The 20,077-nt window shown below is 32.8% G+C and overlaps 1 protein-coding gene across 1 annotated transcript; it reads right to left on the bottom strand.

Annotated features, from left to right (window-relative positions):
• Positions 1 to 819: 819 nt before the first annotated feature.
• On the bottom strand, positions 820 to 19,871 carry LOC140051982 (spliceosome-associated protein CWC27 homolog). Its single transcript, XM_072097344.1, has 11 exons — positions 19,141 to 19,871; positions 17,267 to 17,476; positions 16,997 to 17,140; positions 16,609 to 16,707; positions 14,945 to 15,045; positions 14,540 to 14,689; positions 14,192 to 14,350; positions 13,357 to 13,582; positions 10,804 to 10,904; positions 5,414 to 5,554; positions 820 to 2,071 (listed from the first exon to the last, which is right to left on the bottom strand). Exons 1-11 carry the CDS (start codon positions 19,180 to 19,182, stop codon positions 2,068 to 2,070), a joined length of 1,377 nt encoding a protein of 458 aa, XP_071953445.1. The 5' UTR covers positions 19,183 to 19,871; the 3' UTR covers positions 820 to 2,067.
• Between the last annotated feature and the right edge of the window lie 206 nt (positions 19,872 to 20,077).

Here is a 20,077-nt window from a genome sequence, read left to right as displayed (position 1 = left end):
TCTATGGGCTACAATATCTATGGGTTGCAATATCTATGGGCTACAATATCTATGGGCTACAATATCTATGGGTTGCAATATCTATGGGTTGCAATATCTATGGGCTACAATATCTATGGGCTACAATATCTATGGGTTGCAATATCTATGGGCTACAATATCTATGGGCTACAATATCTATGGGTTGCAATATCTATGGGCTACAATATCTATGGGCTACAATATCTATGGGCTACAATATCTATGGGTTGCAATATCTATGGGCTACAATATCTATGGGTTGCAATATCTATGGGTTGCAATATCTATGGGCTACAATATCTATGGGTTGCAATATCTATTGGCTACAATATCTATGGGTTGCAATATCTATGGGCTACAATATCTATGGGCTACAATATCTATGGGTTGCAATATCTATTGGCTACAATATCTATGGGCTACAATATCTATGGGCTACAATATCTATGGGCTACAATATCTATGGGTTGCAATATCTATTGGCTACAATATCTATGGGCTACAATATCTATGGGCTACAATATCTATGGGCTACAATATCTATGGGTTGCAATATCTATTGGCTACAATATCTACTGGTTGGGCTGCAATGGTAATGGGCTGCGATGTCTATACGAGTTGCAATGCTTATGGATTGGCAAGGGATAAAAAGATTAAATATGCGTATAACATGCTCTTTAATTTGCTTGTTGAAAGACAAAGATGAATAAATAGACAAGTTTCTATTAATAGTTTTTATTTGATCAAGATGTTTTAAATATTCATAATTGATTTTATTACAATATTTGATTCAAATATTAGGTTTAGATATTAATACAGAATATCTAAAATATATAAATACATTTTTACATCTTCTGCCAACTGGTCACATTATTCATCACACTACTTTATTTCATCCATGTTCAAAGTATGATACTTTAGGTTCAAAATGCAACCTGGTGTTTGCAGCTACTAAACTAAAAGTAAACTGACAAATTGCAACTTGGTTACCAGGTATTTCTTATCAACTATTTCAGTAAAGTTTCAGTTCATGATCACTTTGACTGCTTTTAACAGCCTGTATAAAACTACAATGATCAACTTATAGTTGATGCATTAAACTTTTCTCCCAAGCCCATCAATAACAAATGCTTACGTCCTTAGATATCATGCCAAGAACACTTACATGTGAAAAATTATATTTCTTTGAGAATTGTTACAAACAAAACTCCTGCTAAACATTTTTTCGAGAAAAAAAAGCGTGTGTGCAGTTCTGTATTGATGATCACGAAGTGCATCGAATGACGTATTACTCGCAAAAATGTTCACACATTGTGGTTCACATAAAATGGCTGTTACTGCAACATTTCCGTAGTATGCAACAAACATTAGTAGCATTCGGGTTGCGAAAATTTTGACATAATGTCATTATTTCAACAGCAGGGCTCCAGTTTTTGGGCACTGACCCTGGTTTTATGGAACAACTGGTTTTAACAACAACAAATGCAAGGAGCTAATTCTATTGTTGTGAAATGTACTGTCCAATATTTTTGGACATAATGCCCTGTGGCCATATTCACCAATCACATTTAAGTGAGATATTTCTTAAGTATTTCACTTAATTGAATAAATATTTTAAGGAATTCTCTTAAATTGTATTCATTTAGATATGAGATATTTTAAATTTTAAGGGCAAGTGTTTAAGGGTAAGTCAAGCCTTGTCTTTTAAGGCGAGCGAGTGCGATCACTCAACAAGGAGTGCGATTTACAACACGCTTAAATTTGGCAAACTTCTACACACCAAAATACAAACAGCACACCTACAGCATACCTGAATGTATTCAGGAGTGCAATTTGTAGCACACCTATCATTTTCAAAAGACAAGGCCTGGAAAGTGTTTCCTATTTTTTGAATCCAGTTTGTCTGGCCCTTGTTTATTTCAGCTACTATATGTCATATCCCACAGAAGGCTGATATTTATCTGTATCTATCATTTAAAACACTATGTTAATAATACCTGTACTCTATATCACATTCATCTTGTACCACTCACTTCCACATTCAGTTCATCTGAAAATAAATCATTCACTTTTGATTAATTATTCATAGAATATCAAAATGCATGGATTTAACTAAAAGCATATTGTGAAATTTATTGAAAAATCTAAGATAACAGATCTTTTCTGTCGAGGAGGTCACATGGATTCAAAGCATGTAGATGAAGGTGGGTGGAAAATCATGAGCAGACATGTAAGCAAGTCAGCTGACTTTAGAGTTTATTAAATGTGATTTGAAACTAAATAGTGAAAGAAAAAGTTAGAATTACAGTCGTGTATACAACTCTCTAGAAATACTTGATTGATGCATAAATTAAATTATGTATATTCAATGCTCATTCTGTTAGCATTACCTAAAGTTCACAGTGAATAAATTAAGATGTAAAACTCTCAAAATAAAGTTTTAATTTATGGTTTTACAGTAGTAAATTCAATTTATAAGCACTAAATTAAATGTTCTTCTTCCATCCACAGAAATATATTTGTTACATTTTAGCACCTGAAAGGTTATAAAACAATTGACACTTTAAATATCAATTTAAAGATGTTTGGACGTCCACCGTAATGTTAGTTCAGTAAACCTTGGTACTTGACTTTGACGCAACGCAAGGACGTAAACGCAAGGATGTAAACGCAGCGCAAGTAATTTGACCAAGCGTGACATGATGGATCATCCAAACAGTCACATTTGATTGGTCAACTTACTTGCGTTACATCTACCTCAAATGAATGTCCAAGTCCTTTACTAAGTTTGCTTACAAATTTTGAAGACAAAATTAATAAAAAAAACTATTCAACTACATAATTATGTTGTGTCCACTATCTGTCTAATGCTACTACTTAACTAAGGAGGTAAACAATATCAACTACTATTGCTGCTACTACTACTACTACTTAACTAAAGGAGGTAAACAATATCAACTACTATTGCTGCTACTACTACTACTACTTAACTAAAGGAGGTAAACAATATCAACTACTATTGCTGCTACTACTACTACTACTTAACTAAGGAGGTAAACAATATCAACTACTATTGCTGCTACTACTACTACTACTTAACTAAAGGAGGTAAACAATATCAACTACTATTGCTGCTACTACTACTACTACTTAACTAAAGGAGGTAAACAATATCAACTACTATTGCTGCTACTACTACTACTACTTAACTAAAGGAGGTAAACAATATCAACTACTATTGCTGCTACTACTACTACTACTTAACTAAAGGAGGTAAACAATATCAACTACTATTGCTGCTACTACTACTACTACTTAACTAAGGAGGTAAACAATATCAACTACTATTGCTGCTACTACTACTACTACTTAACTAAAGGAGGTAAACAATATCAACTACTATTGCTGCTACTACCACTACTACTTAACTAAAGGAGGTAAACAATATCAACTACTATTGCTGCTACTACTACTACTACTTAACTAAAGGAGGTAAACAATATCAACTACTATTGCTGCTACTACTACTACTACTTAACTAAGGAGGTAAACAATATCAACTACTATTGCTGCTACTACTACTACTACTTAACTAAAGGAGGTAAACAATATCAACTACTATTGCTGCTACTACCACTACTACTTAACTAAAGGAGGTAAACAATATCAACTACTATTGCTGCTACTACTACTACTACTTAACTAAAGGAGGTAAACAATATCAACTACTATTGCTGCTACTACTACTACTACTTAACTAAAGGAGGTAAACAATATCAACTACTATTGCTGCTACTACTACTACTACTTAACTAAAGGAGGTAAACAATATCAACTACTATTGCTGCTACTACTACTACTACTTAACTAAGGAGGTAAACAATATCAACTACTATTGCTGCTACTACTACTAAACCTAAATCTGTAAAAACATGGAGTAAAGAATTATTCTTTACTCCATGTTTAAAGCAAATGTAGCAACAAGTAGGTCATAATTACAATTACATTTACTAACAAGATTAGCAGGTTGATTATAATTAGTGCATCATATTCCAGGTAATGTTGGCAAAGAAGCAGAAATGTGTATTACTTAAAGTCACCAGTTTACTGTTAAGTCACCAAGGGCAGAAACAAGAGAGGGCTAAATTGCCTGATTATAGGTCGCGACAATGTCAGCGCCATATCAACGGGAAACCAGCAATTATGGTTCAGAAAGATTACACTGAACACGTCACAACATTCGCAGATGCTTTCACCTTCTCAAGTTCATCAAACCTAAACATTGAGGGCTCCCTAAATGTTTAAATTTAAAATACTTCCAAATTAAATTGTTTTAAAATTAAATTTGATTTAATTGTATTTAAACAATGAAAGCGTGAACTCTAATGGGGAATTGTTGGTTGAATTGCTTACAGCTTTGGAATTTCATTTCCGATTTCAACACCTACTCAAATTAAAATAACATTTTACTAATATTTTCATTAAGGTAAATAAATTAAATAAACATTATAAGTTGCATAGCTTACATGACGTGTTAAGTCCTGTCTAGAATTACAAACACATTTTATTACAGTGTTCTAACTCCTTATGTGTTGGTTATAATCTTTTTTATGCACAAAAAATGGTACTTAAATTACAAAAAAAAAATGAATATAGCGACAAAAAAAAACTAAATTTAAAATATTGTCTTATAAAAAATGTTGAGGACATCAGATTGGCACCATCAAAATGAGAAGTAAGCATGTGCTTAGAAAACAAAGTATACCACTAATTTGAATGTTGGTTAAAAATTGATTGTAATGAACTTTTCTCTTCTTTCATCAATTTGTAAAAGGAAGTGTGAAAGCCTTTACTTAACTCTTTGACATGATGAACTATTAATGGAACTTAGACAAGTACTGTAGTGTTGAAGCACTTAGAAAGCTTTTTGTGAATTAACCTGTTCCTATTCAAATCTCTAACATCATGCTGAGACAGCGGTAAATACTCTAATTTAGGATGTTTCAAATATTACCATTTCTTAAGGATAGCTTAGCTTTGGTAAAGCTGTTTCTTAAGATTTATTTATTGACAAATATACTAGTGGATGCAACTAAGGAATGGTTTCCTTCCTGGTCGTAGGGGATCTGGATCATTCATAGTAAATACACATTTTCACTGTAAAATATATTACTCTTCCTTTTTAATTTTTAACCACCCTCATCTAATAACTATATGTGGGTTTTCAGAATTTTAAGCAATGAAAATAATTTTTCCAGTATGTTTTCTTTGATGTTCAATCAATCAATCATCGACATTTTTATTCCATAATCAATAAAAAAACAAATTATTTTTGTTGTGTATTTTTACATGATTTATTTCCTTGAAATAAAAATAAAAATAGAGTACTGACCGTTTTGGTTTAGTTGTTTTTTCTCTTTTGCGTTTATTCATTGGGTTTCTTGGATCAAAGATATCAAATGTGTCTGCGTCTTGGACATTAGCATCTTTTACTTTGATGTCTTGACTTTCACACTCAAACTTGTGGCTCATCCTGAACAAAACATTAAAAGTAAGGTAAAAAAAGTAAGGTAACATTCATATTAAGTCTATACACTTAGAAGGGTAAACGTATGGCTTATGATAGGCACAGCTCAATGGTTAAGATTCATGTTAAGTCTTTATACTTAGAAGGGTAAACGTATGGCTTATGATAGGCCCAGCTCAATAGTTAACATTCATATTAAGTCTGTACACTTTAGAAGGGTAAACATATGGCTTATGATAGGCACACCTCAATGGTTAACATTCATATTAAGTCTGTATACTTAGAAGGGTAAACGTATGGCTTATGATAGGCACAGCTCAATGGTTAACATTCATATTAAGTCTGTACACTTTGAAGGGTAAACATATGGCTTATGATAGGCACAGCTCAATGGTTAACATTCATATTAAGTCTGCATACTTAGAAGTGTAAACGTATGGCTTATGATAGGCCCAGCTCAATGGTTAACATTCATATTAAGTCTGTACACTTAGAAGGGTAAACGTATGGCTAATGATAGGCACAGCTCAATGGTTAACATTCATATTAAGTCTGTACACTTAGAAGGGTAAACATATGGCTTATGATAGGCACAGCTCAATGGTTACCATTCATATTAAGTCTGTATACTTAGAAGGGTAAACGTATGGCTTATGAAAGGCACAGCTCAACGTAGTATAGTCTGTACACTATCATAATTAATTATCATGACCTTCGTAAAATATCCAAACATAAGCACAAGTCAAGAATTTCTATCTCCAAATGATGAAAGATACTGTAAGTAGAGTATTAGGAACTACGCAAGTACACCAAAATGATATGAACAGCTGAGGGGTACAGGTAACACCCTCAGGGGTGCAAAGCGTTGATGAACATACCCCAGCTGTGGTGTATATATCCAATCTACAAATAGGAAATTACTTATAATTGGGGTACTTACTGAACAGGCACAAGTTTGCCCCTCTTTGGGAATCAAGCCATAAAAGAAGTTTACAGATATTTACCTTTCACTTGGGATATTACTAATGAATTTAAAGTGTTTAAGTTACCCGGGTTGAAATTCTACACCCTTTTCCAATATCAAGATGTTCCAAAAATAATTCATACCACATGTTTAATGCATATGGCTATGTTTTTATAGCTTATTAAACATTGTGTAGTGACACTTCTATATTAGATTTAGAATCCCAGATGAATTACCAAAACACAATCAACTAATATAAAGTTTAACATAGAATACAAAGGAAATATTTTTATGATTCAATATATAGTTAATAATAATAAAAATATGATATGTAGTTGATGTTAAAGTTTAATAAAGGAAAGAAATATTAAAATCAAAAAAGAAAGAAAATAGTTAATTGTACATTAAACTATGTGGGCCTTTTGGTATAACACTTTAACAGATTATTATCAACTTTACTGATGATGATATGATCATAGAAACTAATAAATTAAACACATTCATTCGGGCTAAAATTAATACATAAAAACACAATTTACGACTTTTAAAAACAGAATTCTGTTCGATTTCTAATCCTAAATCGTATTTAATCCGATAAAATTTTGACAGAGGCTTAGAGGACATTTTGACAGAGGCTAAGCGTACATTTTGACAGAGGCTAATCGGACATTTTTACAGAGGAGGTTTAGTGGACATTTTGACAGAGGCTTACTAGACATTTTGACTGAGGCTTAGCGGACATTTTGACAGAGGCTTAGCGGACATTTTAACAGAGGCTTAGCGGACATTTTGACAGAGGCTTAGCGGACATTTTGACAGAGGCTTAGCAGACATTTTGACTGAGGCTTAGCGGACATTTTGACAGAGGCTTAGCGGACATTATGACAGAGACTTAGCGGACATTTTGACTGAACTCACCATAATATACAGAGGGGAAACAAATTAAAAGTATAGCCACATAAATTAAATAAAAAAAAAATTCTTGAAAATACTTGAAATTCCCAAAATATTATTGTTTTTGCTTTTTCGTTTGTGAACGCTTAATTAAAACTCAGTGTAGAGTGGATCTAAATTTGGCGTCATGGCAAGCTGCAACGAAAAGATAACGACTAAAGTTTGTGAGATGTCTAACAAACAGTGCCAAACTCACAAGAGAGTTGTCAGTTTATTAGACATGTTTCAATGTTTAATGTAACTACCATGCGTACGTACAAATACACAATCAGTAAACACGCCAATATTTTATAAGATTTTTACTTCTTATTTTTAATGTATGTTTTCACATGTACTCAAATTTAATAATTTTGCTTGGATGTTTTTTTTTTTGAGTTTTACTTTTTCATATATTATTATTAAATAACAAATTTCTATTTTGGAAATACAGATTTTAAAACATTACATAACACAATAGAATTAAATATCCCAATTGGAATTAGTTTTATTTTATAATTTATAAACATATTAAAGACCAAATAATAAATAAAATTGAGTAATAAATTATATTTTCTCAATATAATTTGAATCTTATGATTTACTTTATATTTTGGTTTTCAAGAAATAATCTAGAAAAAAAAAACAGTCTAGAGTTTATGAACGTCAAATCAATTTTACCAAGTGCGTTACCGCATATATATTGACTAAACACGTGTAAAATATAATTTGTGCTTTGGGACGGACGCAGAAACCGCACGAGAAAATGGCCAGGAAACCAGGCCCAAACATCACATCTGACATTTCCCCCTCTCACACATGGGAATCACGAGGGGTTATGAACCGTCCCCTTGCTTTGACTGTTTTGGCATTTATATAGTAAAGATTTCCTTCAGCAGGCTAACTTAACCTATTTAGCTCCTTATTTCAGTCCTTCATTTTGTAATACTGTAGTACACACTTCCTACTAAATATATTAAGGGTTAACTGTTGCCATTAAATTGTTATTATTTTATAAACAATATAAACAGTATGCCTTTGAATGATGGTGGCTGTAAAAAATATTACTAAATATTAAACCACTAATTATTAATTGTATTTTTGTTTAATGATTATATTTTACTACTTAAAATAATTTTATCTAAATTGATCTTACTGAAGCCTTTCATTACAATCATAATCTTAATGATTATTATCTATTAATTATAATTCTTAAATGATATGTTAAAAACAAATTATTTAGACCTCAAGAAAAGTCTGGAGACTTTGGTGTAAGGAGAGTTGACTGTATTATGATAACCCAGAAACCAACTGAAAAATTGTCAAAAAGACAAAATGAAGATAGTAAACTGTAAATGGGTGACTTGCAGCCTACTGGGCTGAATTGTCCACAGGTGTGGACGACACATACAACAACTGTCTTCTCCCCTAAGAGTTCCTCTGTGTCGAATGATGCCTCCAAACGGCGCACATTGTCTGTCCACAACGACAGGGGCTGAATGGACCAGAACACCAGGGTGACCCCTACTTTTCCTAAAGATATACTGGGTTCTTTAAAGTGCATGTGAGCCAGATGTGTGCACACTGGACCTCCAGTTTTAAGTACTTATCCGAGAAGACTTGTTCTAACACCAGAACAATGGTCGAGGAGTGTCTTAAACCTGTGCCGATTTTATATATAGCTATGGTTTGCAGCGCCCCTGCCTTAACAGCTTGGCCGCTCGAATCGAGTAATTATTGTTATAAGTTGTTACATATTTATTTATGAGATTGTGTTCCATTTCCCACTAGCAATGAACAAATCCTATCAAAACATACCCCTTTGATGACTCAGTGGGGGTGACTAAGCATCCAAACATACCCCTCTTCTGATTCCATTGGTTGGTATGGGTTAATAAGCATCCAAACATACCCCTTTGATGACTTAATTGGTTGGTGTGGGTGACTAAGCATCCAAACATTACCCCTCTTTTTACTAAATTGGTTGGTAGGGGTGAACAAACATCTAAACATACCCCTTTGACAATTTAACTGTAGTTACCAGTAGTTTGGTAGAGTGAGCCTATTTATAGACTATTCCTATAAATTTACATAAAAAAACACAATATATATCAAACGTCAAAGCCAGGCAAAATTGAGTTAGTGGAAGTCTTTAATGATGACACCCTCATATGCATTCATTCCTTCTCCTTTCACCTCTCAACAAATTACACTTCTTTTAAAGCAGTCACGGGTTCTTCACCTGATTAACTCACATGTCTTTTAAAAGCCATTACTTAGTTACCTCTGCCAAGAAGGTTGTCTGTAATATTTGTTTGTATTTTTATGTCAAAACTAAAAGACGAGAACCTTTGCCACATTTATCAATAAGCTTGATGTTAAAATACAACACGAAATTCACTTCAGTCATAATGCAATACAACAGAACACTGGATCTCACATTCTACAGTATTCATTCAAGTCATTACTACATGTTACACAATCACTCAACATTAAAATACACCAATACATATTTATTTAAATTACCACCAGAATGCAATGTTATATATCATGACTTTACATATTTGCGGGCGAATTAGAAAAGTGTGTATGTAAGGGAAGCGGCCGATGACAGAGGTTACAGATTTATCTAACCTTAAGAATTAAGATTAGGAGGTGAGTGGGTATACATGGTAAATAGGCTTTGACAGATATGATTTAGATTTCAACCATTCAGAGGTGAAAGCAGATCGCAAATAATGCTTGCTAACGTTGGTGTTATATTAATCATTACCCTAACAAAGTCTTACTGGACACTACTGTAAACTATAGTTTTTTAACATACAGCAATTTAATTCCAGCTGTATTTTGAAAAGTATGGTTAAGTTGAAAGAAGTGAAAGCCTTTAAATACTCTGTTGTCAAGATATTTAAGCTTATTAGAAAGATATGTTCACTCTCATTCTCAATGTTATATAAATAAAAAATGAAAATAAAAGTGTATTGCATGGTATAAACGTGTCTTCTGAAGACGGCTAGAAGAACAGTAACTCTATATGACCAACTCATTTCAACTGAAAAGTTGAAAAAATCGCAGACCAAGGTTACAAATAGGAGGCGCTGCACTACAACTAGCAAAGCTACTCCTAACAATCACTAACGTCTAGTCATTGCCAGATGAAGATTTGTTGATAACAAGTCGAAGCGTAGCACACACACTGTATGTATTTATTACTGGATTAACGTAAATAATTGTATATAGATATCTTAAAAATACCTTATTTAGCCTCAGTTACTTAGGGTATAAACCTCGCATCTTCAAAGGGTTAAGAAGAAATAAGTAATTGGTGTACAGAGTGTTTATTGTTCAACTATCAACTTACCAACTTCTTGTCCTGTTGGCCTTTTCCGTTTCTCCTTGCTCAAGTCTTTTTTCATTAGCAGCTAATAATTTATTTTGAAACTTTGCCAAAATTGCTAAAGTCTGAAGAGAAAAAAAACATCCTGATCATAGATTTTGTGAATGAATGAACATTACATTAGTATAACAGTATAAGAAAGCTAAAATCAATCATCACTATAATTTTCTAATGTATCAACAGCCTTCAAAGCTGTATTGTAATAAGAAACTGAGAAATAGGTTGTACAAAAGGAGTTCAACATTAAATATGTTTTGTGGTTCCAATGTTCAACTATGGAGTAGACAATTAACTATAATGAAGAAGATCTTTTAAAAAAAAAACTGTCATTTTCAGACAAAACATTGATTAAATTTGTCAATTTCTTTGAAAAGTGAATCTAATTAGCAAGAAGGACCCCAGTAGCAGGAAAGACCACAAGTCTTTTAACAGCTGTTTCAAGTCGTCACTTATACTTTCATTAGATCGCTTTTGAAAAACTTTTACTTAAAAAATTGAATCTAAAAATGCAGTTTAGCTGACAAGTTGAGTTGATTACTTGAAATATAACTTCATGGGATGATCCATAGTGATTTTCATATGTCACCTCGTGATTATTAATAAGAAAAGATATATATTTATTATGTTAATTATATAATTTAATGGCATTCATTTTGTCAATCAATATCTAAATATAAGTCTCTACTATAATGAACTGGGAATTTAAATTCTGAATAAATTATGCAACATCTTACAGCTCAACCTTTCACTTTCTTCTAAACCTTTCTATATCTTGCAAATTATGGACTTGCTCAGTTAGGTACAGTACAATTTACAGGCATGCTCAGTTAGGTATACAATACAATATTTAATATTCATATTATGATCTATTATTGATTTATTAAACATAATATTAATAGTCTGTCAAAAATAGATAACAAAAAGTATTTCTTGTTAATTTAGCTGTCAAAGGGGGCTGGCATGACCCACATGGTACCACCTGGATCCTCCTATTTATACAATGCAACCAATCAGAGTTGAGGAATGTGTGATATAATATACCAACAGATTAACAACATGGAAATGATTTGGGTTGCATTGGAAACAGTCACTCAGTGAATAATGTGGCTAGTGCTTGGTATACAGAAATAGGTCATCATTGATGACATTTTAAAATGATTAATATATGTTCCTAGAAACGCAATCATGGGATAGTTAACAGGTGTACAGTGTGTCATGATGGTAAAACAAATCACACTAAACCAACATTGAAACAATCAATTTTTTTCATCATTAAACGAAGAAAAAAACATTTATATTGCCCTATTATTATTACAATATTGTAACTATTGTTCTGTTATACAGTAGGGGCTGGACTAGAAGTATACTACTTTTTCTAGCTCCTTCTTTCCTATGTTAATAATGCCAATACTATTATCGTAAACATTTTATTTTATAAAAAAAAAGAAAGGAAATAAATTTGAATTTGAATCATAAAACATTGTATTACCCTACTGTAATTAAACAATAAATAAACAGCCATCAACATCACACTAATAATATATATGCTCACTTGAAATCATTCTATTAGAAAATAAATAAATATAAGATCAGTGAGGATCATGTTTTTTAAGATCAATGAGTCATATTATTACTCGATTGGTCTTATTTTTTTGGTTTTTGTCATATTTATCAATTGTATTTAGGTTTAAAGCTCAAGTACAGGTATGAATTTTAAATATAATATCTGATTAATTGTACATAAATCAATTATTTGTAATAGAAATCAAGACGAAAAACATGAATTTCTCTTAAGATGGTCAAATACAAAATTTGGCAAAATTCTGCTATAAAAACCAGGAAGACCTTTTTTAAGTAGTTTAATCTAATGTAATAACATGTCTGGTAACTCCATAGAAGGTGAAAAAAAGATGGTGGATAAGACGGTGGATAATTTTTGCTATAGCATAAAAATAAAACTTTAAAGTTGAATAAAAATACCAGAAATGTAAAATTCAAGTTATATTACCTATATTTAGTTATCTGATAACATTTTTTACCACACAGTTTATTTTTCATAGTTATTTAAAAATGCCCCTCTTTTTACAACATTTGTGTACAAAAGAATAGGGATTTTTCTGTGTAATTTGAACTGATAAGAAAGTGCTTATTTTCAACCAGCTCGTGCATAAAATTCCAAATATTATGAAACATAGGGGAAGCTATAGATCGATAATTATTGAAATGTATGATCAATAGAAACGTTTTGCCTGTACCTGGCCTTTAAGGTTAATATAATGTTTCATGGTTTTTTCACAAGCGCCTTGAGCACTTTAGTGGATATGTGCGCTGTATAAATCTTATTATTATTATTATTTTTATTACTCGTGGTTTAGCTGTTGCTCAGCAACAACTTGAGAGAAAAATAAATATGAATTTACATTCATGTTACTCATTCTTTCCATTGAATCATCAAAATTAAAATATAAGAAACAATTAATTTGTGGATAATGCTTCAATATTTGAAAGTAAACCAACCTGCTCTTCCCTTGATTTCCCCTTTTCCTGATTCTTCCTTTTTTCTTTAAACTTTTTCTTCTGGTCTTTAAACTCATTTATCAAGTCACCTTCTTTACCTTCAATTTCATCTTCTTCTTTTATCTGTTTTTCTTCTGAATCACCTAATTTTTCATTGTTCCTTTCTTTTTTCTTTTTCCCTAAAATTTCTCGTTTAAGATCTTCAGCTTCTTGCTGCAATAATTCTCTACAAGAAACAAGATGAATAAATTGAGACTTAAATTGGTGTTATGTGTTGAAATTTAGCCGTATTATTTGAAAATAAATTAAATACTAAAAGAATGTAATCTGGGTTAATAGTAAATTCTTTACTAAAGCAAGAGTCGAGTGGTTGAGTGCCCCAAACCACACCCATCACATCGGCACAGGGTCAAGGAAACTCCTTGACCATAGTTCTAGTGGTAGAACAAGTAATCACAGTTAAGGACACCCAGTGCAAGCTGATTAGGAAGAGTAGGGAGCTACGCCGCGTGAACTGGTACATCACAGTCCTGTTGAAATGATGGCTGATGGAGTGATGACCTCATTAAAGCTAGCAACAAGATCTTAGAATGATATACAGGCATGTACTGGAAAACACTGATAAACACCATATCATTCTTTGAAGGTCTATACAATACTCAATGGTTTACTATCTAAGTTTTTAAAAAAAGTAATCTGATGAGAACTTGTGTTTCAATGTGGTATGACTGTAATCATATGTTGTGAAAGTGTTCAATTGGCAATATTTGCAGCCGCTCAATTTGTAAAGAAAAAAACTATAAATTCTACTCAGTATCAATATAGTATATATTACTTATTGTTGCTCTTGCTCTTCTTTTCTTTGTTGTCTTTTTCACCACTTTTTACTTCCTTCTTTAACTTATTCCTTATTTTCTCTTTCATCTTTTCATTGTATTCATCATCAGGTATATCCTCAGTTTCCTCAACCCTTTGTTTTTTTGCTGGTGGTAAACTTTTGAATAAAAAAAAACAGCATTAGCTTTGACAGAAAACAACAATTGGATCACAATAATAACAACTTGTTATAACTAACTAATTACAAATCTATACAAACAAATTTTTTAATTACGAATAGAAAAGATTTGTTAAATGTTTGCTTTATTTTAATGACATATTTCTAGCATGATGGGTTAGGACTTACTCAACCTCTAGAGCTGCTTGAGCACTTAACTTGGGGTCATCAGTAAGGTCATGTGCACTTTTACTTTTTGTTTTTATTTGTTTGCTTACAACATTCACTTCCTCCTCATCCTCTTCGGCTTCTTCTCCAAATGACAATAAACTAAAATTTCTTTAGAGAATATTAAAATTTGTTAGACAGTTTCAGAAAGGAAAAATACGATTTTACAAATCCAGAATTGCCGTTTTTTCAGACGATGCCTGTATTATTCCATCACTTACAAGCATCCCGTATCTTAGAATTCTTATCATTTTGATAGACAATTGCTTATTATTATTCCATCACTTACAAGCATCACGTATCTTAGAATTCTTATCATTTTGATAAACAATTGCTTATTTGTTTGTGTACATATTTTCTACTTACTTGGTAGCTTTTGATTTGTTTTTTGATTTAGTTTCACCTTTCTCATTTTCCTTTTTCTTAATTTCTCTTGGTATAATATCTTCAAATGGATTAGCTAGTACCTAAAAACAAATTTCAAATAAATGAATATCAAAATTTATCTAAATTTAAGTACATTAATCAAAATCCTTCGATTGTGAAATTTGAAAACAGTTGGCTTCCCATCAATTGTAAAAAATAAACATATCCTAAATGTTTTGATGTTACCCTCCCTTTTACTCACAATCTTTTCAAACATTTTATTAGCAATAAATAAGAACTGAAATTACTCCATGACAAGTTAACATTCGTAAAGGAAGCTAACGTCCCAGAGGTATAAAACTGCACCATCTTTGTCCCTGATTGCTCAGCTTGCATGGTAATCGTACAAATTAATGCTACTATTAATGGAAACTAACACTTAATTGTTGCCAGGTTCTTTCAATAATGTATCCCAAATGTTGATAACAACAGTGTTTTTTCTTAATGGGTGTCAACATCCTGAACTGTTAACAGTTTATCTTTTTAAAAACAATAATCACTGTTTTGTTTAGTATATACACACACATAATACAATGTACACCATCAGTTCTCATCAGATTGCTTAAATTTAAGCAAGGTTGGCACTATTTAGACTGTGATTGTGACGGTGTAAAGAATCAGACTACTATGTGAAATGCATTGGTTTGAGCTTTCAAATGGGATATAAAACTGTGCACATAGTCAATAAAATGCAAGTTACAGAACTTGTTATACCACAGTCAACTATTCCCTGAAAACCTAAAACTCTCCCAAAACCAGACTTTTCTTGAGTTCCAAAATGCCCCAAATTCATTTTTACCAATAAAAACACATTCTGAATATCAGATTTTCCAGAAAACCGGACATATTAGATCTGCCCTAGGGTGTCCGGTACTGAAAAGAGTAGTGAATGATCTCACAGTTTACTGATCATGGTAGGTGATCAGAAATTGGAAATTATAGTCTGCAGCCCTACTGACCATGACAAAAGTTGGTCTTTAGATGGTCTGCAGCCCTACTGACCATGACAAAAGTTGGTCTTTAGATGGTCTGCAGCCCTACTGACCATGGCAAAAGTTGGTCTTTAGATGGTCTAACCCAATGTTTCCAGTGAAGCATGATTGAAGACAATTATACCCATGAAACAAACAAAAAAAGTTATTTCAAAGAGAGGGCAGCAGACTATATTTGCCAATTTATAAGCATCTTTCTGCCCAACCGACATCATATAAAAATGATAAAGTTATCTAATTTTTTTTATTTTTTTTTTATATATTTAGGCAAATTGCCAAGGATAACCATAAGTGAATTCATTCACTCTCCTTTTTAAAGGTGGCAATCCCGTTCACAAAACAAATAAACAAGATGCTCTACATAAACAAAGTGGGAGTGGAGTTGTAATTTGTCATTAGAAAAAATCCTGAAATACGACAGGAGTTGAACCAAGTACCCTGGGATTAGTAGCCAATCATCATAACCACCAAGTCAAAACTCCACTCCATAGAGTTGATTGATAAATTACATGGCAGAAGTCTTGGACTAATTGCACCACAAGATTAAAAACCTTAGATGGTTAAGCACACAAACAGTGACTACAGTGATGTCCACATTAAAGGGTTACATACCTGTGTTGATTTGATTGTTGGTGGAAATATTGGTCTGTCATCACCATCTGTCTCTACCTCAGATAGTTTCACCATATTATAGATTGTGTTGCCTGCAACCTGAAACCAATCAATGTGAAATTTAGAAATCTTTAAAAAACCGTTTATTTGAAATTGTGATTTTTTTGGGGATTTATTTTACAGCTACTGTAACACATAGACACTTAATATCATAACCCATCATGAGGACCCCTTGATTGTCAGCATATGCTGTTTAGAGTCACCCTCTATAAATAAGGTTAAATAAAAAAATAAATAAAACAAATAAATTTGAAAGTAAGATGGGAAAATCGTTTGAAGATTTATTAATCTCATGACTTTGGCGTAAAATATCGATTAAAACGTTTACCTTTCCAAATATTGTGTGTTTGCCAGTAAGATGCTCGCATCGGTCAAGCGTGAAGAAAAACTGACTGCCATTGTCATTAGGACCAGCATTTGCCATGGCAACCAAACCTCGACGAACAAACTTGAGTCTTGAATGAAATTCATCCTGAATAAAATAAGAAATAGTAGGTTAAACATGTTGATAGCCAAACAAGTAATTACTGGGATGATAATTGAGTAAGCTTATAATATTTGAGGTAGTATACTGTACCTCACATTTTTAATCACTTACCTTGAAAGTTTTTCCATAAATTGAAACACCTCCCTCTCCAGTTCCAGTGGGGTCACCTCCTTGCGCAATGAAACCTTTAATGATACGATGAAAAACTGTGTTGTCATAGTAACCTTCCATACACAGCTGAACAAAGTTGCGACATGCCTTTGGTGTTTCCTTGGACCACAACTCAATATCAATGTCACCACACGATGTTTTCAAAAGAACCTATCAAATCAATCAAGTTTATTTTGTTATAATTTTCTTAATTTAGATTATTCTTTAGATAAAACAAAGAAACTAATTATATAATGCGACATTTATATAGCGTTATTTCGTGAAGATCAGAGCGCTGATTCAACAAACAAAACAAAATTTCAAAATGCGCTGAAACGACAGGCAGGGAATGACTTGAAAAATTGAAAAAAAAAAAGAACGGTAATGTTTCAGCGTCGTACACCTATTTTTAAAAACTAAATGATTGTATGGTATGAATGGTATGATTTGGTGCAAATGTTCGTAAAGATACCAAACGCAATTGATATGTGCAATAGTTACTACAGACAAGAAGGCAGGGCCTACCCTAATAAAAGCTAGCTAGCCTAGACCTAGCCTACAGTACCTAGGCCTACGGATTAGTCCAAGTTGAGCCGCCGCCAGAAAAACATTATTTTCTATGGAACGCCAAATGCTAACTTTCGCCAGTGCTCGTTTCTATTTAATAGAAATTCTATTTTTATTGGTGGGGATAACAATGTATATTCAAAAGTTTATATCACGGTTTTTAGTATATATTATTAAATATTACAAGAAATAATTATGAAAATCTGATTCCAAATTATAAATAAGGCCTAAACATCACCGAAAATGATCGTTTTTAGCCAATAATGGCGTAAACATGTTGCCCCCCTCAGGCGGCAGTTATATGAACTAGGCCTAGACCTACTCCATTTTTCAGTAAAATAATTACATAAATCACCGTTCTTTTGGAAAATATTTTGTGTATTAAAATTGTAAAATTCAATAAAATATGATATTAAAAGATAGTAAATAAAAAATAATAATTATTTAACCTCATTCGAAGAATATCAATACTCTATTAGTCCTGGAGACAACGTGATTTACGTGGTAGGCCTACACGCGAGAAAAGTTTTATGGAGTGCATGGCATTTTTACCTTGAAAGATTCAAAACATTTAAATTATTAAATATGACTACTTTCCATTGACATTGTTGTTTTGTTATGGCGGTTCAAACTAACAAAATTGTAGTATGTAATTATATATTATTTATTTTCATGACACAATAAATATAAAGATCATGAACTTATGTAGGACACCACTCTATCACTACGCGAAATGTCATAAAAGATGCACTGGGCGTTTCATAGAAATTACCGGCGGCCCAACTTGTCGGCGGCCCAACCGGTCATATGCCAGGCCTACTACTAGAGACTTAGTAACATAGGTCTATATGGATGCCTACCTCCTATCTATATAGGCCTAGGCCTAGCTAGAGGGCCTAACTTAACTAGCCTACTAGGGCTAGGCAGGCTTATAAGTTATATAGGGCTCCGCCGCCGGCTAGACAAAGGCCCTTACCGTTAGGCGCAAATCTACTAGGCCTAGGCCTAGAGACCTTAGGCCTAGGCGGGAAGGCTAGGCCTAGGGCCCTTAAAAGTAAAAGAAGCCTACTAGGCCCTAGGGCCAGGCCCTACCTATAGGCCTAGATAGCCTAGGCCTACTAGCCTAGGCCATAGGGCCTGGCCAGGCTAGGCTAGCTAGCCTAGGCCTACTACTACTACTAATACTAGGCCTAGCTAGGCTAGTAGGCCTACTAGATAGGAGGCCTAGGCAACATCAACAACAAACAATTTATTTAAATAATATTTACCTTCCCATTTGTTGGGGGTTCATGAATATATATGTTACTCATACTGATGATATGTGGCTTGGCCTACCTCCTAGGCTAGACCTCCTAGGCTAGTACAAAATCCGTACAAAGAATATATATCACAAGAATGAGTAATCCGCGATTTTCCCTGTAACAGTAATATTGTCCATGTGGTAGGGCGCCGCCATAAGTGTGGATGTATCTGGGATGTATACAACTTTTTGTGAAGGTTTCACTAATCAAATGCTGGACCACCGGAGTATTTTCCGATGATAAAAATGTTATCAACTACATGCCAACATCATGTTAAATACTATTTGAATATTTAATTGTTCGTTTTATGCAATTTATTTAGTAAAAACTGCCGTATAAACAGTTTGATTTATCAACCGGGCGCTACGATAGCGTGACCGGGCGTGTTGGTGTTTACGCGTTTTCACGAAGGATAGTTTAATAATATTCCTATATTTAACTTGTTTCTGGTAAAACAAATAAATGTTAATGACATTTAACATTTTCTCCTATTAATAACATGTGTTTTATACTAATTTATATCATAAAAACAATACTTAATTTACCGGGCGTACAGTAGTACACGGCAATGGTAAAGAATAGGCCGTGCTGAGTAATATTCGTTGATTTTTGGTGTTGCTGTGTTAGGCCTTTTTTGTGAACTAACTTAGCATGTTAGTAAATAATTGTCTGTAAAAGTGAATAAACACTAGTTTGTTAATAAATTTGTATTATAAAATAGTTTACAATTGCAAAAACTATCATCATAATTCTATTTAATGTGACATGTATCATGTCTATTAAATCAAGTCTTATTTAGTATTTATACATCCGCCCTTATGAGGGCGGGCATCACTCACTGGAGCTCTCTGTTACAAATTTCTCATGCAAAAATCGCGGAATACTCATTCTTGTGATATATATT

Source organism: Antedon mediterranea, chromosome 6 (assembly GCF_964355755.1).
Source record: "Antedon mediterranea chromosome 6, ecAntMedi1.1, whole genome shotgun sequence".
NCBI lineage: Eukaryota > Metazoa > Echinodermata > Crinoidea > Comatulida > Antedonidae > Antedon > Antedon mediterranea.
The sequence above is the reverse complement of the archived record's forward strand: the minus strand, read 5'-3'. Positions and strand labels throughout refer to the sequence as shown.